The following is a 22,105-nucleotide window of genomic DNA, read 5'->3' as shown; positions in this document are numbered from 1 at the left end:
GACGCTGAGGAGGTTGGAAGGACAGTGGTAACATCTCTATGATTAAAAACAGCAAGAGTGTGGGTGCCTGGGTGGCTCAGTCATTAAGCATCTGATTTTGGCTCAGGTCATGCTCTCACAGTTCATGAGTTCAAGTCCCCATATCTGGTGAGCTCAAGCCCTGCTTCTGGTGAGCTCGTGAACCTCTTCTGGTGAACTTGTGCCCCACTTCAAGTCAACATGAACCCCAGGTAAGCCCCACTTTCCCCCACCCACCCTCTCTCTCTTGCTCCCTTGCGCCCTCTTTCTCGAAAAAAACCACAACAGCAAGAGTGATACCCTGTTTTGTAACAAATTGTGTATGTGACTTTGAGTGTGTTTGCATAAATTGAAGAATAAAATGATGGTCACCAAAATATTGGGCTGATTACAACAAAGTGGGAGGATTACAGAGAATTTTTATGTTCTATTTTTATATATTGTTGGAGTTCTTTATAATGAGCAGGTATTATTCATACAACCAGAAAAAAGTCACTTTTATTACAAAATAAAATTTAGAGGACAATGAAAATATTCAATAGGAGGGTTGGAAATATATCTGAGAAAATCTCTCCTCTACCCCCCCAAAATAAAACAAAGATGTAGAGATACCATTCACAGAAATGTTAAGAATATTAAAGCCTTGTAAAGGAGTTGCAACCTCTAACAGGAGTCCCAGGGTGAAAAGGAGAGAACAAAATTATCAAATAAATCTTATATATATTTTCCCAGTACTGAAGGTTAAGAGTCTCCAGGTTTAAAGAGTACACTGAATGTTTAGCACAATGAATAAAAAGAGACTCACATCCAGAACAATTGCTAAGAAATTTCATTACACTAGGGATAAAAGAGAGAACCCTAAAATTCTTAGGAGGCTAATGAGGGATGTTCTTGAACACAATAAAGGACTAAAGGAAGGCTCAGGATCCAAGAAACAGGAAACCAGAGGAAAAAGCTGTATCTTGGGAACAACTAGTCCAACTTACGGCAGGAGGTCAGAAAGTTCTGGAAGGAAGGTCTCGAGGAGAAAGTAGAGACTTGATAGAATGCTGATGTGTTGGAATATTTAGAAAATAGTTTATAAGTGATCTCATAGTTAAATTTAAGGATAGATTTATAGAAAACCACACATATGAAAAATGCAATAATTATTAACTATAGAAAAAAACACATAAGAAATGTCACTGTAGTCCACTGCTTCGCTTTACATTGAAGAATATCTTCATATCCATAATGATATAATCACTTGTTATGGACTTAAATGTATGTTGGGAAAGAAGGTATAGGAAGATGAGAATGGAGGGGGGATGGAATGCAAGATGTGGAATCTTCATGACTATCATAACTGGAAGTTAATAGATAATATTTTAAAATAATAAATCAACATGGCAGTTTGAAATTACCAACTTGGTTGTCTAACTTGGTTGTCTCTGGGCAGGGGAAGGATGGGCCAGGTGGCTGTCATTTTCAAAGAAGTCTTCTGACCTTTCACTACCTCCAGTGAGGGGGAGGGCCAGCTGTCACAGCACCTGGACACTTGTCAGAATGGAAACCTCAGGGCTCACCCAAACACCTGAATCAGCACCTGCGCCCTAATGGAGCCCTGGTGACTTACATGCACTTTAAGGTTTGAGAAGCATTATCTAAGTACTTTGTGATTTTATAACCATGTGCATGCATAATTTTGATAATTTTTAAAAATGGGATAAAAAAGAGAGAATAATATATTCTGAGTAACTTATCTGCAAAGATGTTCAATGTAGCGTTATTTATGGGTTAAAAAATGGTAAACTACCTAAATGTTTAAATCAACAGAGAATTGATTCAGAATTGTAATGAGTATATACAGTTGAATAGCATGCGGTCATTAAACTAATGACATAAATGTGCTTTTCTCTAATTAAACTTTTAATTTTGATATAATTGTAGATACATGCAGACATAAGAAGTAGAGAGATCCCCTGTACTTTGTACTCAGATTCTCATAATGGTAACATCTTATAGAATATTACAATATTCAACCAGGATATTGACACAAGCCACAGATCTTACTCAGATTACCTAGTTTTCCTTGCAGTTATTTCTGTGTGTGGGGTGCATGTGTGTGCGCATGTGTGTGTATATGTAGTTCTGTGCAGTTTTATCACTTACGTAGGTTCAGGCACCTACCACCACAGCCAAGACATGGAACAGAGTCAGCACTTCAGGATCCTTTTGCTGCTTTTTATAATCTCACCCACCACTCTCCCCCCAACCTCTGGCAACAACTAATATGTTCTTCATCTCTATACATTTTTCATTGTAAGAATGTTGTATAAATGGACTCCTGTAGTCCACAACCTTTTGTTATTGGCTTTTCTTTTCACTCAGTATAATTCCCTTGAAATCCATCAAAGTTGTTACATGTGTCAAAGTTGCTACATGTGTTCATATTTTAGGGATGTACCACAGTTTGTTAACCATGGCTCTGTGCTGACAGCTGAGAGCCTGGAGCCAGCTCAGGATTCTGTGTCTCCCTCTCTCTCTGCCTCCCCCACTCATGTTCTGTCTTCTCTCTCTCTCTCTCTCTCTCAAAAATAAATAAACATTAAAAAAACCAAACCATGTGTTAACTAACCATTTACCTACAGAAAAACATCTAGGTTGTTTCCAGTTTGGGGGCTATAAAGCTGCTGTGAACATTTATTTGTAGGTTCATGTGTAAACTAAGTTTTGTTTCCCTGAGATAAATGTACAAGGGGGAAATTGTGGGGTTGTATGGTAAACCCAGGTTTTGTTTCATTAGAAATTGCCAAACCTTTATTTCCAGAGTAATTGTACTGTTTTATATTCCCATCAGAAAGGTTAGAAAATGTTCACAATGTTCCCTCTCCCAGACTCCATTTAAAAATATCTAAGTAGAAGCAGTACCTTGGATCCTTGCTGTCAAAATCAGAGAAGACTATGGAGGGAAGGTCAGGAAAACTATCCACCATCCATTCATAAAGTTGATATTTATGAATATCTAGCAGAGGCCTAAGAGATCCCCTCATGCAACCCTTGCAGATACAAAAACAGAGGTCTTACAGCAAGGTTCAGGGTTAGGAGGTAACAGAGTGGGAATCATACATGCACAGGTGTTCAAAACTTCTAGCTTTTCCCCATTTTTCTGATACATCCACAGTTCTTTCTCATCTTGCTCCCTCTTGGTCTTGGTCTTCTTCCTAAGCTCCCTTAGCCACGGGTGCAAACCCTTGTGTATACAAATAAGATTATAGATAAGATGCTGAGCTTGCTTTCCCTAGAACCATACATTCTTTGCCGCTAAACCTGGATTAAAAAGGGAACAAATCTCCCTCTCTGCCCCTTTTTTTCTTCCTTCCCATAGGAGGTGGGTGGGGGATGGGCTAGATGGATGATGTGTACTAAGGAGGGCACTTAAGATGAGCGGTGGGTGTTGTATGTAAGTGATGAATCACTGAATTCTACTCCTGAAACCAATATTGCACTGTATGTTAACTAAAATTTATTAAAAAAAATTAACATTAATTTATATTTGAGAGAGAGAGAGAGAGAGAGGCAGTGCATGAATGGGGGAGGGGTGGAGAGAGAGGGAGACAGAATCCGAAGCAGGCTGCAGGCTCTGAGCTGTCAGCACAGAGCCCAACATGGGGCTTGAACTCTAGAGCTATAAGATCTGAGCCGAAGTCACATGCTTAACCAACTGAGCCACCCAGGCTCCCCAACTAACTAAAATTTAAATAAAAAGTTAAAAAAAGAAAAGCTGTCTCAGGAAAAAAAAGGTGGGGGGAAGAAATCTCTATGAGTAAAGGGCACCTTCACACCCGAAGACTGCCTCCTCCTGTTTTCCATCATATAGACACACAAACATGCTGTGGTTTCTCAGGTGTGAGGTGACATTATAGAGGGCTAAATTATATGGCAGTGTGTAGGCAAGGGAAATCTTCCACATCACTGAAATGTTGGGCTTGGCCTGAAAGGCCCCCTTTTCTGGTTCCTCATGACCCAAGTCTTGGCTCAACTGTTAGACTCCAAACCTGCAAGGTAAGGGAGGCCCAGCCTCACAGCCCCTCTCTATCCCATTAACCTTGTGAATATCTTAATTACATTTTCATTTTTTTACAGTCTCTTCAATATATGAAATAATCTTATTTGCTCAATTATTTATTTACTCCCATCATGCCTGCCCCTCTTTTGAGGACAGAGATCTTTATATATTTTTCCACATTGTATCCACAGCACCTAGAATATGGCTTGGTAGGTGGTTGGCACTCAGTAAGTGTTCATCATACTGAAGAAGAACCAGGTGGGAGGATCTGATCAGCTGGCAGCAGTACTTCCTATACGGCTACTACGGTGATGAGACACTGAATGGGCACAAGGGTGGACAAGCCGACCAACAGAACACAAAAGCCTGTTTTAGGCATCTCACAGACATATACAAAAAAAAAAAAAAGACCAGGAAATTTTTCATAAAAGTGATTTAGGGGATTCTATTCATGACTTTGGGATAGAGAAAATATGGATATACTTGAAAAAATTAAAATTAAGAACTTCTATTCATCAAAAGATACCATTACTGAGGAAAAAGATAAGCCATGGAGTGGGAAATTATATTTGTGGCACATTTAATCAACAATGGGCTTATATCCAGAATATACACCATTAGTAAGAAAAAGGCAACCTCAAAGACAAATGGGCAAGAGATTAGGTCAGACATGTCCTCAAACAGGATATCCAAATTGTCAGAAAGCATATAAACAATGCTCAGCCTCTTTAGACATAAAGGAAATGCAAAGTTAAGACCACAACAAGATATTTCTACCCACCTAGCAGAATGGCTAACATTAGCAAGACTGACAATACCAAACAAATGCTGATGAGAATATGGAGCAAAAGAAACTCTTAAAGGAAGGAGTATAAATTGGCATAATCACTTTGGAAAAATATTTGACAGTATCTAATAAAGCTGACGATCTGCACCGCCCAATGACCCAGCTATCCCACTCCTCATAATGCACCAGGCAGAAATGCATGTGCCTGTGCAGTACGCACCTAGGCATGAACAATCCAAGAAGCCCTAATCATGATACGCCAAACTGGAGAAAGCCCTGAAGTAGCTAACAAACACAGGGTCATGTGCTAATTCAAAGTAATTCTGTATAACAATGACAATGAAAGAACACTAGATACGCAGCGTTAAGGATGAGTCTTAACATAATTACAGCTAAAGAAAGCAGACAATAGAATGGATAGGTTTAAAGGAATTCATAAGGTTTTATTTACATAAAGTTCAAAAACAGGCAAAAATAAACTATGTTGTTCAGGGGTGTAAAGTTAAGTAGTAAAATTATAACAAAAGGCAAGGAAGTGAACACCATAAAAGTTGGCAGTGGTTAGGGCCGGAGAGAAGGACATGCTGAGCAGGAAGGGCTGGGGGCTGGTAATGTGTTTCCTGGTGGGTGAAGGTTACTCAGCTTTTGCTTTATGACAATATATTATGTATACATTTGTGCATTGTGTCTTTCTGTATGACTTCTGAATTTCTCCCTTAAAAGAGCTTTCAGTAAACAAACTGTAGGATGCAAAATCATAGAAAGCTAAGGCCTCTAGATGGCATTATCACAACCATGTTAAATATATAAAACTTATTTATAGAAAAGAAGCTGGAAGAAAGTTTAACAAATATTAAGAATGGTTGTCTTATGGTATTGGAATAAAAAATCTTGCTCCTTAAATGCACTCACTGTGGAAGGCAGAAACGGGAATGCGGACTGAATTTCTTGTTAATTACTCCAACCATCACTGCCTGCTCTCCCAGAAGCAGCCACAAGAGGGAGCCTTCATATATCCACGTTGAGTTTCAAGTTCCGTGATTGCTCAGGACTCATCCAGAGAGCAGACTTCAAAGGTCTTCTCCCCTTCCCATTCCTGTGTACTCTCTTGTCTTCCTACGTGTTCTGATATGCAAGCGCACTAGGCCTTCCCTCTCCTCCGGTAAGATTTGAAAGGCAAAGAGGGATAGGAACTAACATTTATTGAGCACCTGTGGAAATTCAGAAGCACCAACTATCTCTTTATACTGAAACATATTCAATTGTATTATAGCTAAATTTTAAAAATAAACATATTAAAAATACTAGAAGACAACATAGGGAAATTTCTTTTTTAAAAATTTCACAGTGGGGAAGGATGAAGGCAGACACAAAAAAAGCCTGCATCGAACACCTGATGGGCAAAGACTATCAATAGGTAGTTGGAAGAAAAAGGAATTTAAACAGCTGGATTTATCAAGGAAAACAAAAACAAAAACAAAAACAAAAAACCAGAAACACAAAATTATAGCTAAATGCCAGTTCTTATTTGTTAGATTACTATTTACTTAGTTTACTTCCAGAAATTGGTCACACACTGTGTTGATTAGGGTTGGGCCATCTGGGAGTGTGAGTGGTGCCCTCCCCACAGAAGGCAGACTGGCTTTCTTGCTTCACCTCTCCCCTCACTTCGGAACATTTACCATGTAGCTTCTTGCATTTAAAGGTTGGTGCGAATCACAGGCAACTCACCTCAGTCCCAGGAAGGTCCCTGAGTGAGGGTGCTGTGCTCAGGCCATGGTGATGCCAGCCTCTTTTCCTGCTCTCTTCCTTCTGGTCATCCTGGTCTAGTGTTTGCAGAGAAAGTAGGAGGCTTGCTGGGGCCTTGGGGGTCCTGGGCCTTTCAGAAGCCTCTGAGCTGTTATCCACATCCATGTAGCTTCCAAGCGAAACCATGGAGACAGCACTGCTCCTGCCAGGGTAGTGGAAATCTGCCCGATGAGCACCAGGCCTGGGGTTTCGGGGCTTGGGACTCATGGGTTTGCTGGGCATGCCTTGGCTCCCATATGCCAAGCAACAGGCAGAGCTGGATGGAAGGGTGTGGCTGATCCCAGTCTGCTGGGCACAAGGGCCGGTGGGTGACATCAGCCAGGACTTCTCAGGAAAGATACCTGAAGTTAGGTACCTACCACTTTCCTGGGGGCTTGTGCATTTGATGGTTGGTTCACTTTTTCTCCTGTTATCTGGAGAGACCAAATTGCTGGACGACAAAGGTGTGGGAGCATGTGGGGGTGGCCAGTGATCTCCAAACACACAGCTTTCCTTGTCTTCTGCCTGCTCCTGACAGTGACTATTGGTCCCTGGGGGAGAGGGTCTGAGGAGATTCAAGATTTCCGGTCCTGGAACCAGACTCACTACCGCGGGCCTTTTGGGGGCTTCTACATCTTTGTTTTTCAGAAATGCACGCCAGGAACTCTGGCGCGGCCTGCTCTTCTCCTTCCGGCCCTTGAGGGCACCTGGACAACATTCATCAGTGTTCTCTTTTTCTAAAACCTTTGACTCAAAAAAATTTGCAAAGGTCTTATGAGCTAAGGCCAGCCTTGCCCTGAGCCTTTTCTCTGGAGTTTTGAGTCTCTTGGCATCAGCCCTTTCTGAGGACGGTGTCCTGCTGCCCAGGTCCTCTGGTGTTGCCACATGGTCCCCTTTCCTTAGCCCTACAGCTTCCCCACCTGCGCCCCGGAGAATGGTCTTCAGAGTTGCGCCCGCGCCCACTTGGTGCGGCCAACAGGCCGCAGGGCCCCGACCGTCTGCACGCAGTTCCTCAAGGCCTGAAGAACCCGCGGTCGGGGCGGAGGCACCGGGTGGAGCGGGGCGAGTGGGCTGCAGACGCCCGGGTCCCTGCGCGCCGGGCTCCACTCCTGGGCTGTCGGAGGCGGACCTGCCTTTCCTGAGGGAGGTCACTCTGGGAACCGTCCGGCGCTTCCCGGGCTCCTGCAAGGCCTTGCAGGGGCGGAGCGGCGGGCCCTGCGGCGGCGGCGGCGGCGGCGTAGGCGGGGGCGCGTGGGCGCAGGCAGAGGCTGGGGCTACCGAACTCGTCTGCGCCGCCTCCGCCCCGCCGGCCCGGCTCCCTGTCTCAGGGTGAAGGCCCTGGGCCCCGTAAGCATCTTCAGGCCCGGGAGCGGGAGGCCCAGCAGCCTGTGCCCTGTGTGTCCCAAAACCGGGGATCCACCTTGCCCCAGGCGGTTTCTCTTCGGCAGCCTCACCCCTGCTCAGCCGGGCCTGGGCAGGCTCCTGGGAACAAGTGTCTTTGTCCCGGGGCCTCTCTTCCGAGGCAGCTTCAGGGACCAGAACTATCGCAAGCTCTGCGTCGTGGGCCCCCTGCTGAAGAGTCCCATCGTCGTCTGCCAGTCTGCTGACCTCCGGCAGCTCACACTCACTGCCGCAAGTTTGTGGTTTCCCAGCCCTGGGAGACTCCCAGGAGGTCGTCCCAGCACCGCAGGGAGATCCTGGTTTTTCCTCCAGAAATTCGGACAGTGTTTCTGGAAGAGGACCTGTTTTCCTCCTGGTGGCCTGCAGACCTTTCTGCTCAACAGCTACAATGATGAGTGTGCACCTGCCCCTAGATGTTTCCACCTTGGGCTCTAGCTTCAGGCCCTCAGGAGAGGGCCGGGCACCACCCGCCAGCCCCTGGTGGCACTCATCCCCACCACTGCAAGGAGACACAGGGGCTGCTCTGGTTTCTGAAAATTCCGGCAAGGCACTTTTGGTGCCTTGGGGGTCTAGAACCATCACATCTTCCAGCTCCTTTGAGGTGCCTGTTGCACTTGATTTCAGGGTGGTCTCTGGAGTATCTGAACAATCACTCACTTTGCAGCAACCCATCCAGTCTCTGTTCCACACCTGTGTCCCGCTATTGCTGGAACAATGTGGGAACTTGGCCCTAACAGGTTGCTTTCTTTTCTCACTGAGAATGTACTTTGATCCGTAATTACTGGTTTGGTTTCCTGCCTCAACAGAAATGTCCTGAAGGTGCTTTTGTCTGTCACTCCCATCAGCATCATTTGGTGCAGGGCCAGTGCCTTGGGCTTCCTCTTGTAGGTTTTCTGGGCTATGTTCCGACTTGCACTCTGTGGGCACTGGCACTTCCTCTGTGCTAAAGCTCACAGAGTCCGCAGTAAGGCATGAAGAGACCGGACAGGATCTAGAATCCTGTCCCAACTGGTTTTCCAGCCAGAGATGTTCACAGGGTGTGTCCTGAAAGGCCCTTTTCCAGCTAAGAGCACTGGGTTTATACTGATCCTGCAAATAAGGGGCCCTCCTCTGGGAAGCAGGAAGTAAAGGAGATAGTCGGGTGAAGACAGGGTGGAGAGGGTTTTGTGTTCTTGGGTCTCGTTCTGCTTCAGTCCCTTCCTTCAAATGAGTCCCAAACTTCACAAAATTCTGCCCTGGAGGATTCTCAGGGTATCTTAAGGGAAACACTGCTATGGAATGGGCCCTAGTCAGTGTCCTCATGTGCTGACAGCAGTGCTCTGTGGATGTTCTGTCCTCGTCATTAATATTTTCGGGGGCACTGTGGTGAAGCTTGGCATGTAGGAGGCAAGATGTCCCTAAAGGAAGCTGGCAAGGGGCATCAGAGCAGGGCTGGAAGCAGAGCAAGTCTGTGTACTCTTCAGGGCCTAGAGTACTTCCCTTTTTTGTTCTGGCTCCCACAGGGCCTGTGCTGTGCTCAGGGCCTTTGAAAGGTAGCCCTGGTCCCCTGGCCCTGCTGTGGATATGTGGCCAGCTCTGGCCCAGTTCACAGCACCAGAGAAGGAAGGGCCAGACCACTGGGATGTCCAGACAACTCTCAGACCTGGATTTCTGAAGGGAAGAAATAGAGAACCCCCCGAGGACTTGTGCAGTTGCCTTTGCTGGCTGGAGACTGTAACTGCCTGTGGTGCCCTGTGAGCAGCCCTCTGTGTGGTGAGGAGACCCTGCCAGAAAAGACTCTTGCTCCAGGCTGGCCACAATGTTGTCCTGGAAGTGTTCTGTCTTCTCTTCTCCAGCAACTGCAGCAAAGGTTTGGAACCCAGTTTCATAAGACTCTTCCTTGAAGCCAGGGGACAAATCTAGTTCCTCTTTTGAGTCAAGCTCAGGGACATAAGTTGAATGCTGCTCCTGAGGAGCTCTGGTTGCTAGGATGTCAGGGCATCCCCAGTGTCCTTCTCTGTCCACAGAGGTACCACTTAGAGGAAGGCAGGTTCCCCCTGTGAAGCCACCAGCCAGGGACTCTGTGTCGGAAGCACTTTCAAAGGAGTCGGTTTTTGTGTCTGATTGACTTTCGCTCTGGTGGGACAATGTCTCAAAATCATCATGGTCTGTTTCTTGACTCCATCCCTGTTGCTCTGGTTCTGCAGGTGAAGTGGGGAACTGCTTATCTTCAATCTTGTCTTCACCGGGTGGGTGTGCACCTGGCTCTGGAGGCTGGAAGGGCAAGAGGAGAGGAGTCAGAGATGAGGCCTCAGGATATTTGCACACGTTTACAATGCACCAGCCTTTGTCAGAAGGAGGAAGGTTCAGAAACATCTCATTAGTCACCCATGTGCCCCTCAGAAAAGATAGGTAAATATGAATACGAATAGCTACCTTTTATTAGCACAGAAAACAAGTGATGAAGCCAAACCCAAATGGCAGGGAGAAAATGTGGCGCGTAGTTAATGTAACGCTATTAAAAGTCAGAATAGGCCAAATAAACACGTGCAGTTTAAGTAAGTATAAATACGTCGTGTGAGTCACAGCAAAAAGCATCTCTCTGTCTAATGTTCTCAGCAGGAAATAACAAATTAATAAAAGTTTGCTTTGTGTTGTTTGTTCTTACATAATCAGCTGGATTAAAGTCAAGAGCCTTATATTTAGAAGTATTTTCTGAGTTAGGTTTACTGGAGTAAAAAAAAAAAAAAATATATATATATATATATATATATATATACATACATATATATGTATATATATACACACATATAAGAATTATTGAATTTCAAACATATTTTTTTGACATTATAATGCCCAACAGCTTTGAGAACAGGAAGGAAAAAAGAGAACTGTGCAAATATTTGCAAATTTTCCTTTTGTTGTTATACATTTCTTTTTTAAAAATGTTTATTTATTTTTGAGAGAGAGAGTGAGACAGAGCGTGGGCGGAGGAAGGCCAGAGGGAGAGAGGGAGACACAGAATTGGAAGCAGGCTCCAGGCTCTGAGCTGTCAGCACAGAGCCTGACGCGGGGCTCGAACTCATGGACCACAAGATCATGACCTGAGCTGAAGTCGGACACCCAACTGACTGAGCCACCCAGGCCCCCCATGTCATTACACATTTCTTAATCAACTTGTTTGAGCTATAAATTTATATGTATTCATTTAAAGTGGATGGATTTATGCATTTTGACAAATGTAGACACCCATGTAACTACCACCATGATAAAAATCTATTTCTATTTCTCAAAAAAGCCCCCTCCCTCCTCCTAGTCATTCCCCACACCCTTCCCCCCATGCCCCAGTGACCTACTTTCTGTTTCACAGACTAGATCTGTCTTTTCTGGAGTTTCTCAGATGACCAGAATATGCCGTATGTACTCTTCAGGGTCTGGCTTCTTTCTTTCAGCATAGTATTTTAGAGCTTCATCCGTAGGTTGTGGTTGTAGCATGTATTATACAGATAGTGCCTTGAACTTGGTGATAATGCTGTACCAAACGTTCAATTACCAAACTCCCCAGACTCCCTGGACCAGGAGTGGGGCAGACACTTGGCTCCACTTGTAGCTAAGGTGCCTCCACACAAGTTTTGTACAGAAGCCATTCACTCAACCAGCCCTCCCTAAGCATGGTTTCTCAGGACTTGTCTTAAGAGATTTCCCAAAGTAAAATTGCTTTTAATTCTCCAAAACTGAGAAGAGAAAAACAGGTGAACACCAAAGCATGTGCTGTGTGAGGCTTTTAAGGCACAAGATAGATTCAGAATATCAGGAATAACACGATACTATAGTTTCAAATTTGTTGCAAAGTAGGAAGGAGTGGGAAATAGGAGAGGAAACATTAAAAATCAAACCATTTGGAAAGGAGGACCCTGTGGTTGCTGTGTGGTCCAGGGGAGAGAAGGGTTAAGAAGCTAGGGATCCCAGGGTCCCCAGCAGGGGCGTGCCAGGTGCGAGGCACCTCCCATGGCCCGGGGAGGATAAGCAAGACGGGGATGTGAACATGCCTTGGCAAGCACAGAGGCCTGTTTTGGGAACAAGTGAAGAGGGAAGGCCAGCTACAGGCCTGCAGTGTTCTCTTGCTCAGTAAATGCTGCGTTGGGAACACCTCCATTCCCTCATCTGGCCAACCGTGTCATTAAGCTGGGACTGACCTTCTGACCGTGGAGCATGTGGGCCGTTCGTTCAGCACTGTCATAGCCTGACATCACCTTACAGACTTACAGTGGCATACTTACATGCATCACCTGACATACTCATAGTGGGCCACATAGTGGCCCAGAGAATCTCAAAGTCCCAAGTTCCAAATGACTGAAGACCTGCACAATGAGTACCCTAAAATACCAGAGGTCTCATTCCTGTCCCCACCTCTGCCCAGCATATCCTCCCAGAACAGGCCAGGAGGGGATGGGCTGCTACCAAGAAACCAGACTCCCTGGCTGGGTGTTGCTGAGGGCCAAGCCGTTCTTGGAGTTCCAGGTCATTTTGGCAAGAGATCTCACTATGTCTCAACAAAAATAAAAGACTTTGGGAAAAAAATATAACTTTTCCAGATCACAAGATTGGCATAGTCTCTGGAAGAGCACTGGAATAGCAGATTTAATTTTCCTTAAAGTGTACAAATGCTGAAATATGGAGAGTATGTTTTTTAAAAAAAGCATTTGATTTGGTTGAATATTGGGTTCTAAATCTTATGAAGAAAAAATATTTTCTTCTGACTTGATTCGTAAGTAATCCTCAAATAATTTCTCAACACCGATCCATATAATTCCAGGGTTATCCTAAAGGATGGCCTGCGGGTTAAAGCTAGAGGCAAAAATATTCTTTTTGAAGTTTTTTTGGGGGGGGGTGAGTGGTGGTCAAATTTTAATGCTTTTAAGCAGAAAAGCTCTCTTTCTTTTGTCACAGTCTTGGCACTCTTAATTGTCTTGTTTTTGTAACTATATGCAGCTTCAAACACTAGGGTAAGATGTTTGAACTTCCTCCTGTATTTTTTTTTTTCTAGCTGCCTTTATGATTTGCTCTTTGACCCATGATTTATTTAGATGTATGTTTTAGTTATCTTTTTGTTTCTGAATTCTGTTTAATTATATTATAATCAGAGAGTGTGGTCTGTATGATATTGATTCTTTGAAATTAGTTGAAAGTGGCTTTATGGCCTAATACATATTAAGGCTTTATTTCACAAATGTTCCACGGATATTCGAAGAGAATGTGTATTCTCTAACAGGTTCATGCAGGGTTTAACAGGTGCTCATTAGCTCAAGTTTGTGAATTGTTAAATCCTTGTTAAATCCTCAGTAATATGACCAGTTTTTTATATGCTATTAAGAGAAGTGCGTTAAAATTACTGACTGTAGTGATACATTTATCAATTTATTTTTTAACTCTATCATCTTTTGATTTACATATTTCAGCACTATGTTAGTAGGTGCATGAAAAAGTTTATAATTGTACATCTTCCCAGTGAGTGGCTCTTTTTATTATTACATAGTAACCTTCTTCATCCCTTATAAAGGTTTTTACTTTCAATGTGATCTTCTCTAATGTTAGTAGACCTACAATAGCTTTCCTTTGGGTATTTGCCTCATATATGCTTTCCCATTCTTTTATTTCAGATTTCAATTTATGTCCCGTAGGTGTATTTTTCATAAACAACATAGAGCTGGGGTTTTGAAGCCCAATGTTTCAGTCACTTTTAACCAGAGAGTTTAACCAGTGAGCATCTATTGTGACCACTCGTATGTTTGGGTTTCTTTTTACCACCATATTTTATTATTTTTGACCTCCCCCTTTTTTCCCTAGGGATTTCCCTTTATTGTGTGAACTCTGCAATGGTTTGCTTAACAGCATATATTTAAAGGAATGTTATGCTTTGTTTTATGTCTTTTTTTTTTGCAGTGAGCATTTGGGGAAATATACAATCTGCAATAATTCTAGAATCAGAAAAGTTCCCATCACTTTGCTCATCGTGGCCTGGCTGTCTGTCTGCTCACTCACAGAAATCACTCTGGCAGAGGCCCCTAAAGACCTCTGCATTGCGAAACCCAAAGCTCTGGTTTCCTCTCTCGCTCACTTTTTTTTTTTACTTTAATTTTTTACAAATTTACTGAGGTATAGTTGACATAAAATAAACTGTACATATTGCAAGTGTACAATTGAAGTTTTTACATTCATCCGGGAAGCCATGACCACAGGCAAGATAATGAACCTTTCTCTTGCTTCCAAAAGTGAACTAATGCTTTTTTGTTCCTTCTCATCATCCCCCTCTCAACTCTCCCTGGCCACTCTCCTCCACCCCCCGGTGATCTTTATCTGTTTTCTGCTGCTATAGATTACTTTGAATTTTCTAGAATTCCATGGAAATGGAATCACACAGTGTATATTTTTTGTCTGGCTTTGTCCACTCAGCACAATTATTTTGAGAGTCACTATGCTGCATGTGTTGATAATGAGTGGCATTTCATTGTATAGAGGTGGCACAGTTGGTTTATCCATCCATCTGCTGATGGACATTGAGTTGCTCCCAGTTTTTGGCTTTCCAAGTAAAGCTGTAGTGAACATTTTTGTACGTCTTTGTATGGATGTGTGCTTGCATTTCTCTTGAGTTAAATATGGAGGAATGGAATGCCTGGATCATATGGAAGGGCTCCATTTTTAATTTCTTAAGAAACAGCAAACTGCTTTCCTTTCCACCCCCTTTTACACTCCCCTGGCAATATATGGGGGCGAGGTGCTCCACACCCCCACCCACATCTGGGACAGTCAGCTTTGTTCATTTCAGCCATCCTAGTGGGTTTGAAGTGGTATCTTATTGTGTTCTTTTTTTTTTTTTTTGACATTGTGTTCTTAATTTGCATTTTCCTAATGACATATGATGTTGAGCATCTTTTCATACACATTTTTCCATCTATACATCTTCTCTGGTTTCATATCAGTTCAAATTTTTTGCCCATTAAAAAAACTTGGGTTGTAGTCTTATTACTGAGTTGTAAGACTTCTTTATAGATCCCAGATATAAGTCTTCTGCTTGAGATAGAGATAGGTCACAAAGTTTCTTCCAGCCTGTGCCTTGCCTTTTCATTTTATTAACAATTATTCTTTATTTACAGAGTGAAAACTTTTAATTTTGATGAAGTCCAATTCATTGATTTTTGTGTGTTGAATTTTAAAGACTCTTTACAACCTAAGGTCGCAAAGACTTTTTCCTATCATTTTTTCTAGAGTATGATAGATAGAATAATATCCCTCTCCCCCAAAAATCCCCATGTCCTAATCCCTGAAATCTGTCAGTGTTACCTTTTACAGCAAAAGGGATTTTGAAGATATGGTTATGTTAAATATCTTGAGAAGATTATGCTGAATTATCTGGGTGGACCTGATGTAATCACAAGAATCCTTTTAAGGGAAAAATGGAGGCAAGAGAGTCAGAGAAGGATGTGTGATAATGGGAGCAGAAACAGAGTGATTCAGGGGAGGGCCTCAAGCCAAGGAATGCGGGTGGCCTTCAGAAGCTGGAGACAGCAAGTAAAGGATTCTCCCCTAGAGCCTTCAGAAGGGAACACAGTCCTGCTGACTCCTTGGTGTTAGCCCACATGAGAGTTTTCCATGGTTGTCTAACAGTGGGCATGTGTAGTAACACTAGCATGAAGCCCAAGCACTGTGTTACACAGAACTATGATGTTTTCCAGAGAAAGGTCATGGTCTTTTCAGTGCAGTAAAGAGTCTGGGTTACAGGCCTGTTTTTCTCACTTGCCTGAGTCCACATCTCTGTCAATGACTGCCACGTGGCCGATTGTGCTTACCCTACTGGATTTGGGGAAGATGAAGGAAGGATATCAGAGCTCTCTAAAAATTCTAAATATTCTCCTACCACTCTAGGTTATCTTGATTTTTCCATGTCAAGTGTGGAAAATAAACACCCTATTCTATCAGTTCTTTTCACAGTTAGCTTGGTCACAAATACCTTGAGGACATAAATTATGTCACATACCTGTTATCTCCTGTAGCATCTAGCACAGGGCTTGGTACAGAGTAAACACAAAGTAAGTATTTGAGGGACACAGAATTACACAGGATCACCACTGCAATGGATGGCTATTTTATTTTTTTGTTTTACTTATTTATTATTTTTCATGAACATACTTTATTGTCAAATTGGCTTACATATAACACCCAGTGCTCAACCCAACAAGTGTCCTCCTCAATGCCCATCACCCACTTTCCCCTCTCCTCCCTCCCATCCACCCTCAGTTTGTTCTCTGTATTTAATAGTCTCTTGTGGTTTGCCTCCCTCTCTCTCTGTTTGTAACTATTTTTTTTCTCCCTTTCCTTCTCCCATAGTCTTCTATCAAGTTTCTCAAGATGCACATGAGTGAAAACATATGACACCTGTCCTTCTCTGACTTATTTCACTCAGCATAATACCTTCCAGTTCTATCCACATTGCTGCAAATGGCATGATTTCATTCTTTTTCACTGCCAAGTAGTATTCCATTGTATATGTAAACCACATCTTCTTTATCCATTCATCAGTTGATGGACATTTAGGCTCCTTCCATAATTTGGCTATTGTTGATGGATGGCTATTTTAAACTCCGGCTAAAGATCTGAATATCTTATCATTTTATTTTCATATGTCATTTTCCCCAAACATAATATTCAAAGGCGCATTCAGATTTACATACACATGTTCCACTTATTGTATGCATTAGATCTGTGCCAGCAGAGGCAGAATATCTTCCTGTTTAAGTTTTTCAATTTGTGAATATATTTTGCTGCAGAAATGAAATATTTTACTATTCTATTTGAGTAAAGAAGTGGGGTTTTTGTTTGTTTTTTTACAAAAGGAAACTCTTATTCAAATAATTGGACTTAAAGTGGCGTTCTCACGAGACCTCAGATGAGAGGGAGGGTGAGTATCACTTCAGTCTGTCCTCTGGCTGCTGGAGGAGCACCTGGTGACCCTTCAGTCACAGCTCAGGTCATGGCACACAGCGGGCAAATTTTTCCAGTCAATGTCTGGCAGGTGAGCTAATGAGTAGAAGGCAGTGGAGGTTACATCATGGGGGTGGAGAGAAGCTGACAGGACCAGAAAAAGTTGAGGAGGTGTGAGGAGCCCCAGAGACTCCCTGCTCACCTCAGTTTCAGAGCAAGCTATATGGTATCACCTCCAGCACATCTACTTGCTTACCTAACCTCATGCCCCACCCATCCCTGACATTTGACACTGAGCCGATTATATTTATCTTTTCACTCTCTGAAAAGCATGGGTTTCTAGGTCAATCATTCCCATTGATGGAATTACAAGGAGGATGTATTCTCTACACTCTCCAAGGACTCACTCAAGCAGTTTCTACCTCACTGTACCTAAATGCACTTACTTCTTACCCATTTGTTAGACAGATGACAGGAATTCTTCTACCTGTAAAGTCCTTTTAGGCAGTTAATGGGAGTTACAATGTAATCCTAGAAGTATTACTATTATGTTGACTTAAGAATATTCTAGAATCCCAGGGCACCTGGCTGGCTCAGTCAGTGGAGTGTGTGAGTTTTGATCTCGGGCTTGTGAGTTTGAGCCCTACATTGGGTGTAGAGATTACTTAAACATAAAATCTTAAAAAAAGCAAATATTCTAGAATACCAAATTGCCTTTTCCCTTAATTATCCCTGATTCTATACACTCAGGCTGAATTTCCACATATATCACTTTCTATTTTTCCCCCCTTTTTAAAAACATTTTATTTATTTTTGAGAGAGACAGAGAGAGCATGACCAGGGGAGGGGAAGAGAGTGGGGGGACAGAGGATCTGAAGTGGGCTCCCCAACAACAGTGAGCCAGACCTGGAGCTTGAACTCACAAACCATGAGATCATGACCTGAGCCCAAGTCAGACACTCAAACAACTGAGCCACCCAGGTGCCCAACACTTTCTATTTTCAAAGGCCCTGTAGTTATCTTCTGCTCTGTCTGATTTTTTTCTGGAAGGGCACAGATGCATTTGCCAAAATTCTGGATTCAGAGCTACTTAAGAAGTTGCCATTTACTAGAAACTATTATGTGCCAGAAACAATTTCACATAAAAGACACACAAAACAAAGCCCCTTCTATCAGAGCAGTTGTGAACTAACAAAGGAACAGCCACCTAGACAACTAGCAAGACTGAACTGTGTTCCATGTGCTACCAATGGTATAAACAGAAACTATACACACACATGAAAATGAGTGATTTCAGGGGGAGGATGGTTTTACAGGGGCTGCCCTTCAAGCTGTGCTATGACAGATGAAGTTTCATGGACGCCTGGTGGGAAAAGTGTAAAAGGGGGCAGTTTCTATGACCTCACAGGCAAGAGCAAAAGGAGGCAGAGGCCAGATATTGTGGGGACTTGTAGGTGGGTTGAAGAATTGTATCTCATTCTGAGTTCAAAGAGGAAACCAACAAAGAATTTAAGACACGGAGTAACATGATGTGGTATACCTGTAGTCACCCTGGACAGTTGGAAAGCTACTGTAGTTGTTTACTTGTCTTTTCTGTTAGCCTCTAATGTCTCACTGCTGGGCATCTACCAAAGGCACCCTATCGTCTGGCTATATGCCCTCATGTTGGCCCCTACAACACTTTCCTCATGGACTACTCCAAGTTGTCAATATCATCACCTGAGAAACCAACCCAGCTCCATCCCCACTGGGAAATGGGCATTTAAACACAGCTTTGAGAGGTAAAAAGTTAGTGACTCATTGTGATGAGAATTTGAGTTATACAACTTACTTCCCCGTTCTGTACCTCAGCATCCTCACTTGTAAATGAAGGCTTATGACTAGATTAACATTTTCCAAGACTGCATTCTGACTGTAGCTTCTGCCCTGGGATGTAAATGAACTCAAAGGAGCATTACTCCCACTCTTACAATGAAAAAGCCAAATTAACATCAAATTCATAACTTTTTGGGGGGACATCTGAGAGCTGAGGTTGCAGAACAAACTACTGGCCCAAAATATGAAGAGAGACAGACATCTACTGGGGGACAGGAAACCCAAACATCCAAGACTAATATCAAATGATCTAACACAACCATAATTAGAATCCTAGGAGGAGAGGAGAAAGAATAGGGCAGAAGGAATATATGAAGCAAGAAGTCCAAGAATTTCCCTAAATGAATGATAATATTAAACCACAGATTCATAAGGTTCAAAGGAAAAAAAGCTCACATATAGGCATATCACACTGAAACTACTGAAAATCAAAGACAAAGAGAAAATCTTGAAAGAAGATAGATAAAGAGAAACTATAGGGAAAAAAATGAGGATAAGAATTAGAGCAAAAATCTTATCAGAAACCATGCAAGACCATACACAGTAGAGAGACTTTTTTAAAGAGCTGAAAGAGAAAAAAATATCCAGCAAAAGAATCTTTCAAACATGAAGGAAAAATAAGAACCTTCCTAACAAAAATTGAGGGAATTAATTTTCAGCAGACCCATTACATAGGAAATGTTGAAATTTCTTCAGGCAGCGGGTGCTTGGGTGGCTCAGTCAGTTAAGTGCCCCACTCTTGATTTTGGCTCAGGTCATTATCTCACAGTTCATGTGATTGAGCCTCGCATCTGTCTTTGCACTGACAGTGCTGAGCCTGATTGGCATTCTCTCTCCCTCTCTCTTGGCTCCTCCTTGGCATCCTCACACACACACACACACACTCTCTCTCTCTCTCTCAAAACAAACAAATAAATAAACTTAAAAAAAAAAAAAAAAACTTCTCCAGGCAGAAGGAACATGATAGCAGACTGAAACTTGGATCTGCACAAAGAAATGAAGAGTGCAAACGAGGAGCAGAAGGAATGTTTTGGACCTGATAAAGGTCAACTACAAGAATCCTAAGGCTAACTTGATGCTTAACAGTGTAAGATTGAATGCTTCCTCTGTAGGACTTCAACAAGGCCAGGGGTTTTCTCTAACTCAACACTGAACTCTGGAGTCCTAGCCAGTGTAATAAGGCAATAAAAAGAAATAAAAGAAATACAGATTAAAATGAAAGAAACTAAAGAGTCTGTGTGTGATTTTCTATATAGAAAATCTCAAAGAAACTAAAACAAACAAACAAAAAACACATAAAAACCCCTCCTGGAATTAGCAGCTGATTTTAACAAGGTTACAAGACAACAAGGTCAAGAAAAAACAAAACAAAACTGCATTTCTATATAAGCAATTAGAATTTGAAATAAAAAATAGAATTTACAATAGTAGCTAAAAATTATATCCATAGGTATAAATCTAAGGAAATATATTCAGAATCTATATGCTATATTTCATTAGCATGGCTCTTTAATCAGTACTGATAAAAGAAATCAAAGAAGATCTAAATATATGAAGAAAGTATGCTGTTTATAGATTTAAGGAGTTAATATTGCTTAATATAATTACTGAATATTAATAATATTACTATTACTTAATATTACTAAGAAGCCAATTCTCCCCATTTTTGAACAATTTGAGTAACAAAAATAACCATATTATTGAATTATAACCCAAAGAAGAGAACAATTATCCATAAGCCTATACTAATATGAATAAATGACTGTATAAATTTTTAAAAAGGAAGAAGAGAAAACTCTTCTTTATGGAAAAATTACAACTAGTTAATGTGGAAAAAATGAGGGAAAAAGAAAACTGCCATTACAACGCCACAGTAAGAGTTGTTTCAGGGAAGATCTACCAATGAATGTTAAAGTCATGTGTAAAGAGTGATCAAAAGGTTCATACTCTGATTGAGTAATCTCACTTGAGAAAGTGTAACCTAAGGAAAGACTCTGTACTGTGACATGTCCATTGAAGTTCTATTTGCAAAATTTAAAAAGGGAAATAATTTGTGATCCACACTAGGAAAATGATTAAACAAATTAAGCCATATGCACTCAATGGACAATTAGGCAGCCATTAAGAATGTAATTAATAGGGATGCCTGGGTGGCTCAGTCAGTTAAGTGTCCAAATTTGGCTAAGGTTATGATCTCACAGTTTGTGGGTTCAAGCCCTGCATTGGGCCCTGTGCTGACAGCTCAGAGCCTGGAGCCTGCTTCAGATTCTGTGTCTCTGCCCCTCCCCCACTCATGCTCTTTCTCTCTCAAAAACAAATAAACGTTAAAAAAAAATTTTAATGTAATTTATAAAGGCTATTGAATAGTAGAGAAAATATGTATTGTGGGATACAGAATTTCTATGATCATAGAACGTTTTAAAAATACAAAAACACTGAAATGAAATAAACCAAAGAAACATTTTTGTTATAGTCAAAACATTTTTTTCTATTTGCCACATAAAGTGGTTAAGTTACCCTGATAACTTAAAAATATTTGGAAATAATTCCCTTTTTATAAATATGAATTGTAGGTAATTTTGTTAATAATTTAAAATTTTTTTAATGTTTATTTATTTCTGAGACAGAGAGACAGAGCATGAACGGGGGAGGGTCAGAGAGAGGGAGACACAGAATCCGAAGCAGGCTCCAGGCTCCGAGCTGTCAGCACAGAGCCCGACGTGGGGCTTGAACTCACAGACCGCGAGATCGTGACCTGAGCTGAAGTCGGCCGCTCAATGGACTGAGCCACCCAGGCGCCCCATTGTTAATAATTTAAATAGACCTTCAGGAGAAAGAGCTATGTCAATTACTTCTTTGTACCCCATAGTGCTTAGTTGTAAGACCTTATAATGTAGAATGATCTCAATATCTTCATACTGATTCATTATCAATATTCATAGCTATAGCAGGTGCATCAAGAAAGTATAGTGCTTGTTTCTCTTCACAGCTTTCATTTCTTTATTTCACCAGTGGAGAACCTGGGTTCCAACCCTACTTGGCAGTAATGAGGTGGTGCTCCTGTCTTTGTAAGAACAGTGTCAAAGGAGGCCTGCTAAGTTATAATATTTAACTAAGGTCCAGTGTTTCATAATATGATACCAAAAATGTCCAGAATAGAATAGAAAATAACTCATCACATCAAGAAGCAGGAAAATCTCTACTTACATAAGGACAGACACTCAACAGAT

The 22,105-nt window shown here is 41.9% G+C and overlaps 1 protein-coding gene across 5 annotated transcripts in view; it reads right to left on the bottom strand.

Annotated features, from left to right (window-relative positions):
• Positions 1 to 22,105, bottom strand: part of ARHGEF4 (Rho guanine nucleotide exchange factor 4) — a 293,183-nt gene that overhangs the window by 193,579 nt on the left and 77,499 nt on the right. For all 5 annotated transcript variants that reach the window (XM_045479326.1, XM_045479328.1, XM_045479327.1 and 2 more), the window contains exon 2: positions 6,585 to 10,295. In XM_045479326.1, coding sequence (XP_045335282.1) covers positions 6,585 to 10,295 — 3,711 coding nt within the window. The remainder of the gene's footprint in view (positions 1 to 6,584; positions 10,296 to 22,105) is intronic.

Source organism: Leopardus geoffroyi, chromosome C1, assembly GCF_018350155.1.
Source record: "Leopardus geoffroyi isolate Oge1 chromosome C1, O.geoffroyi_Oge1_pat1.0, whole genome shotgun sequence".
Classification (NCBI taxonomy): Eukaryota; Metazoa; Chordata; class Mammalia; order Carnivora; family Felidae; genus Leopardus; species Leopardus geoffroyi.
The sequence above is the reverse complement of the archived record's forward strand: the minus strand, read 5'-3'. Positions and strand labels throughout refer to the sequence as shown.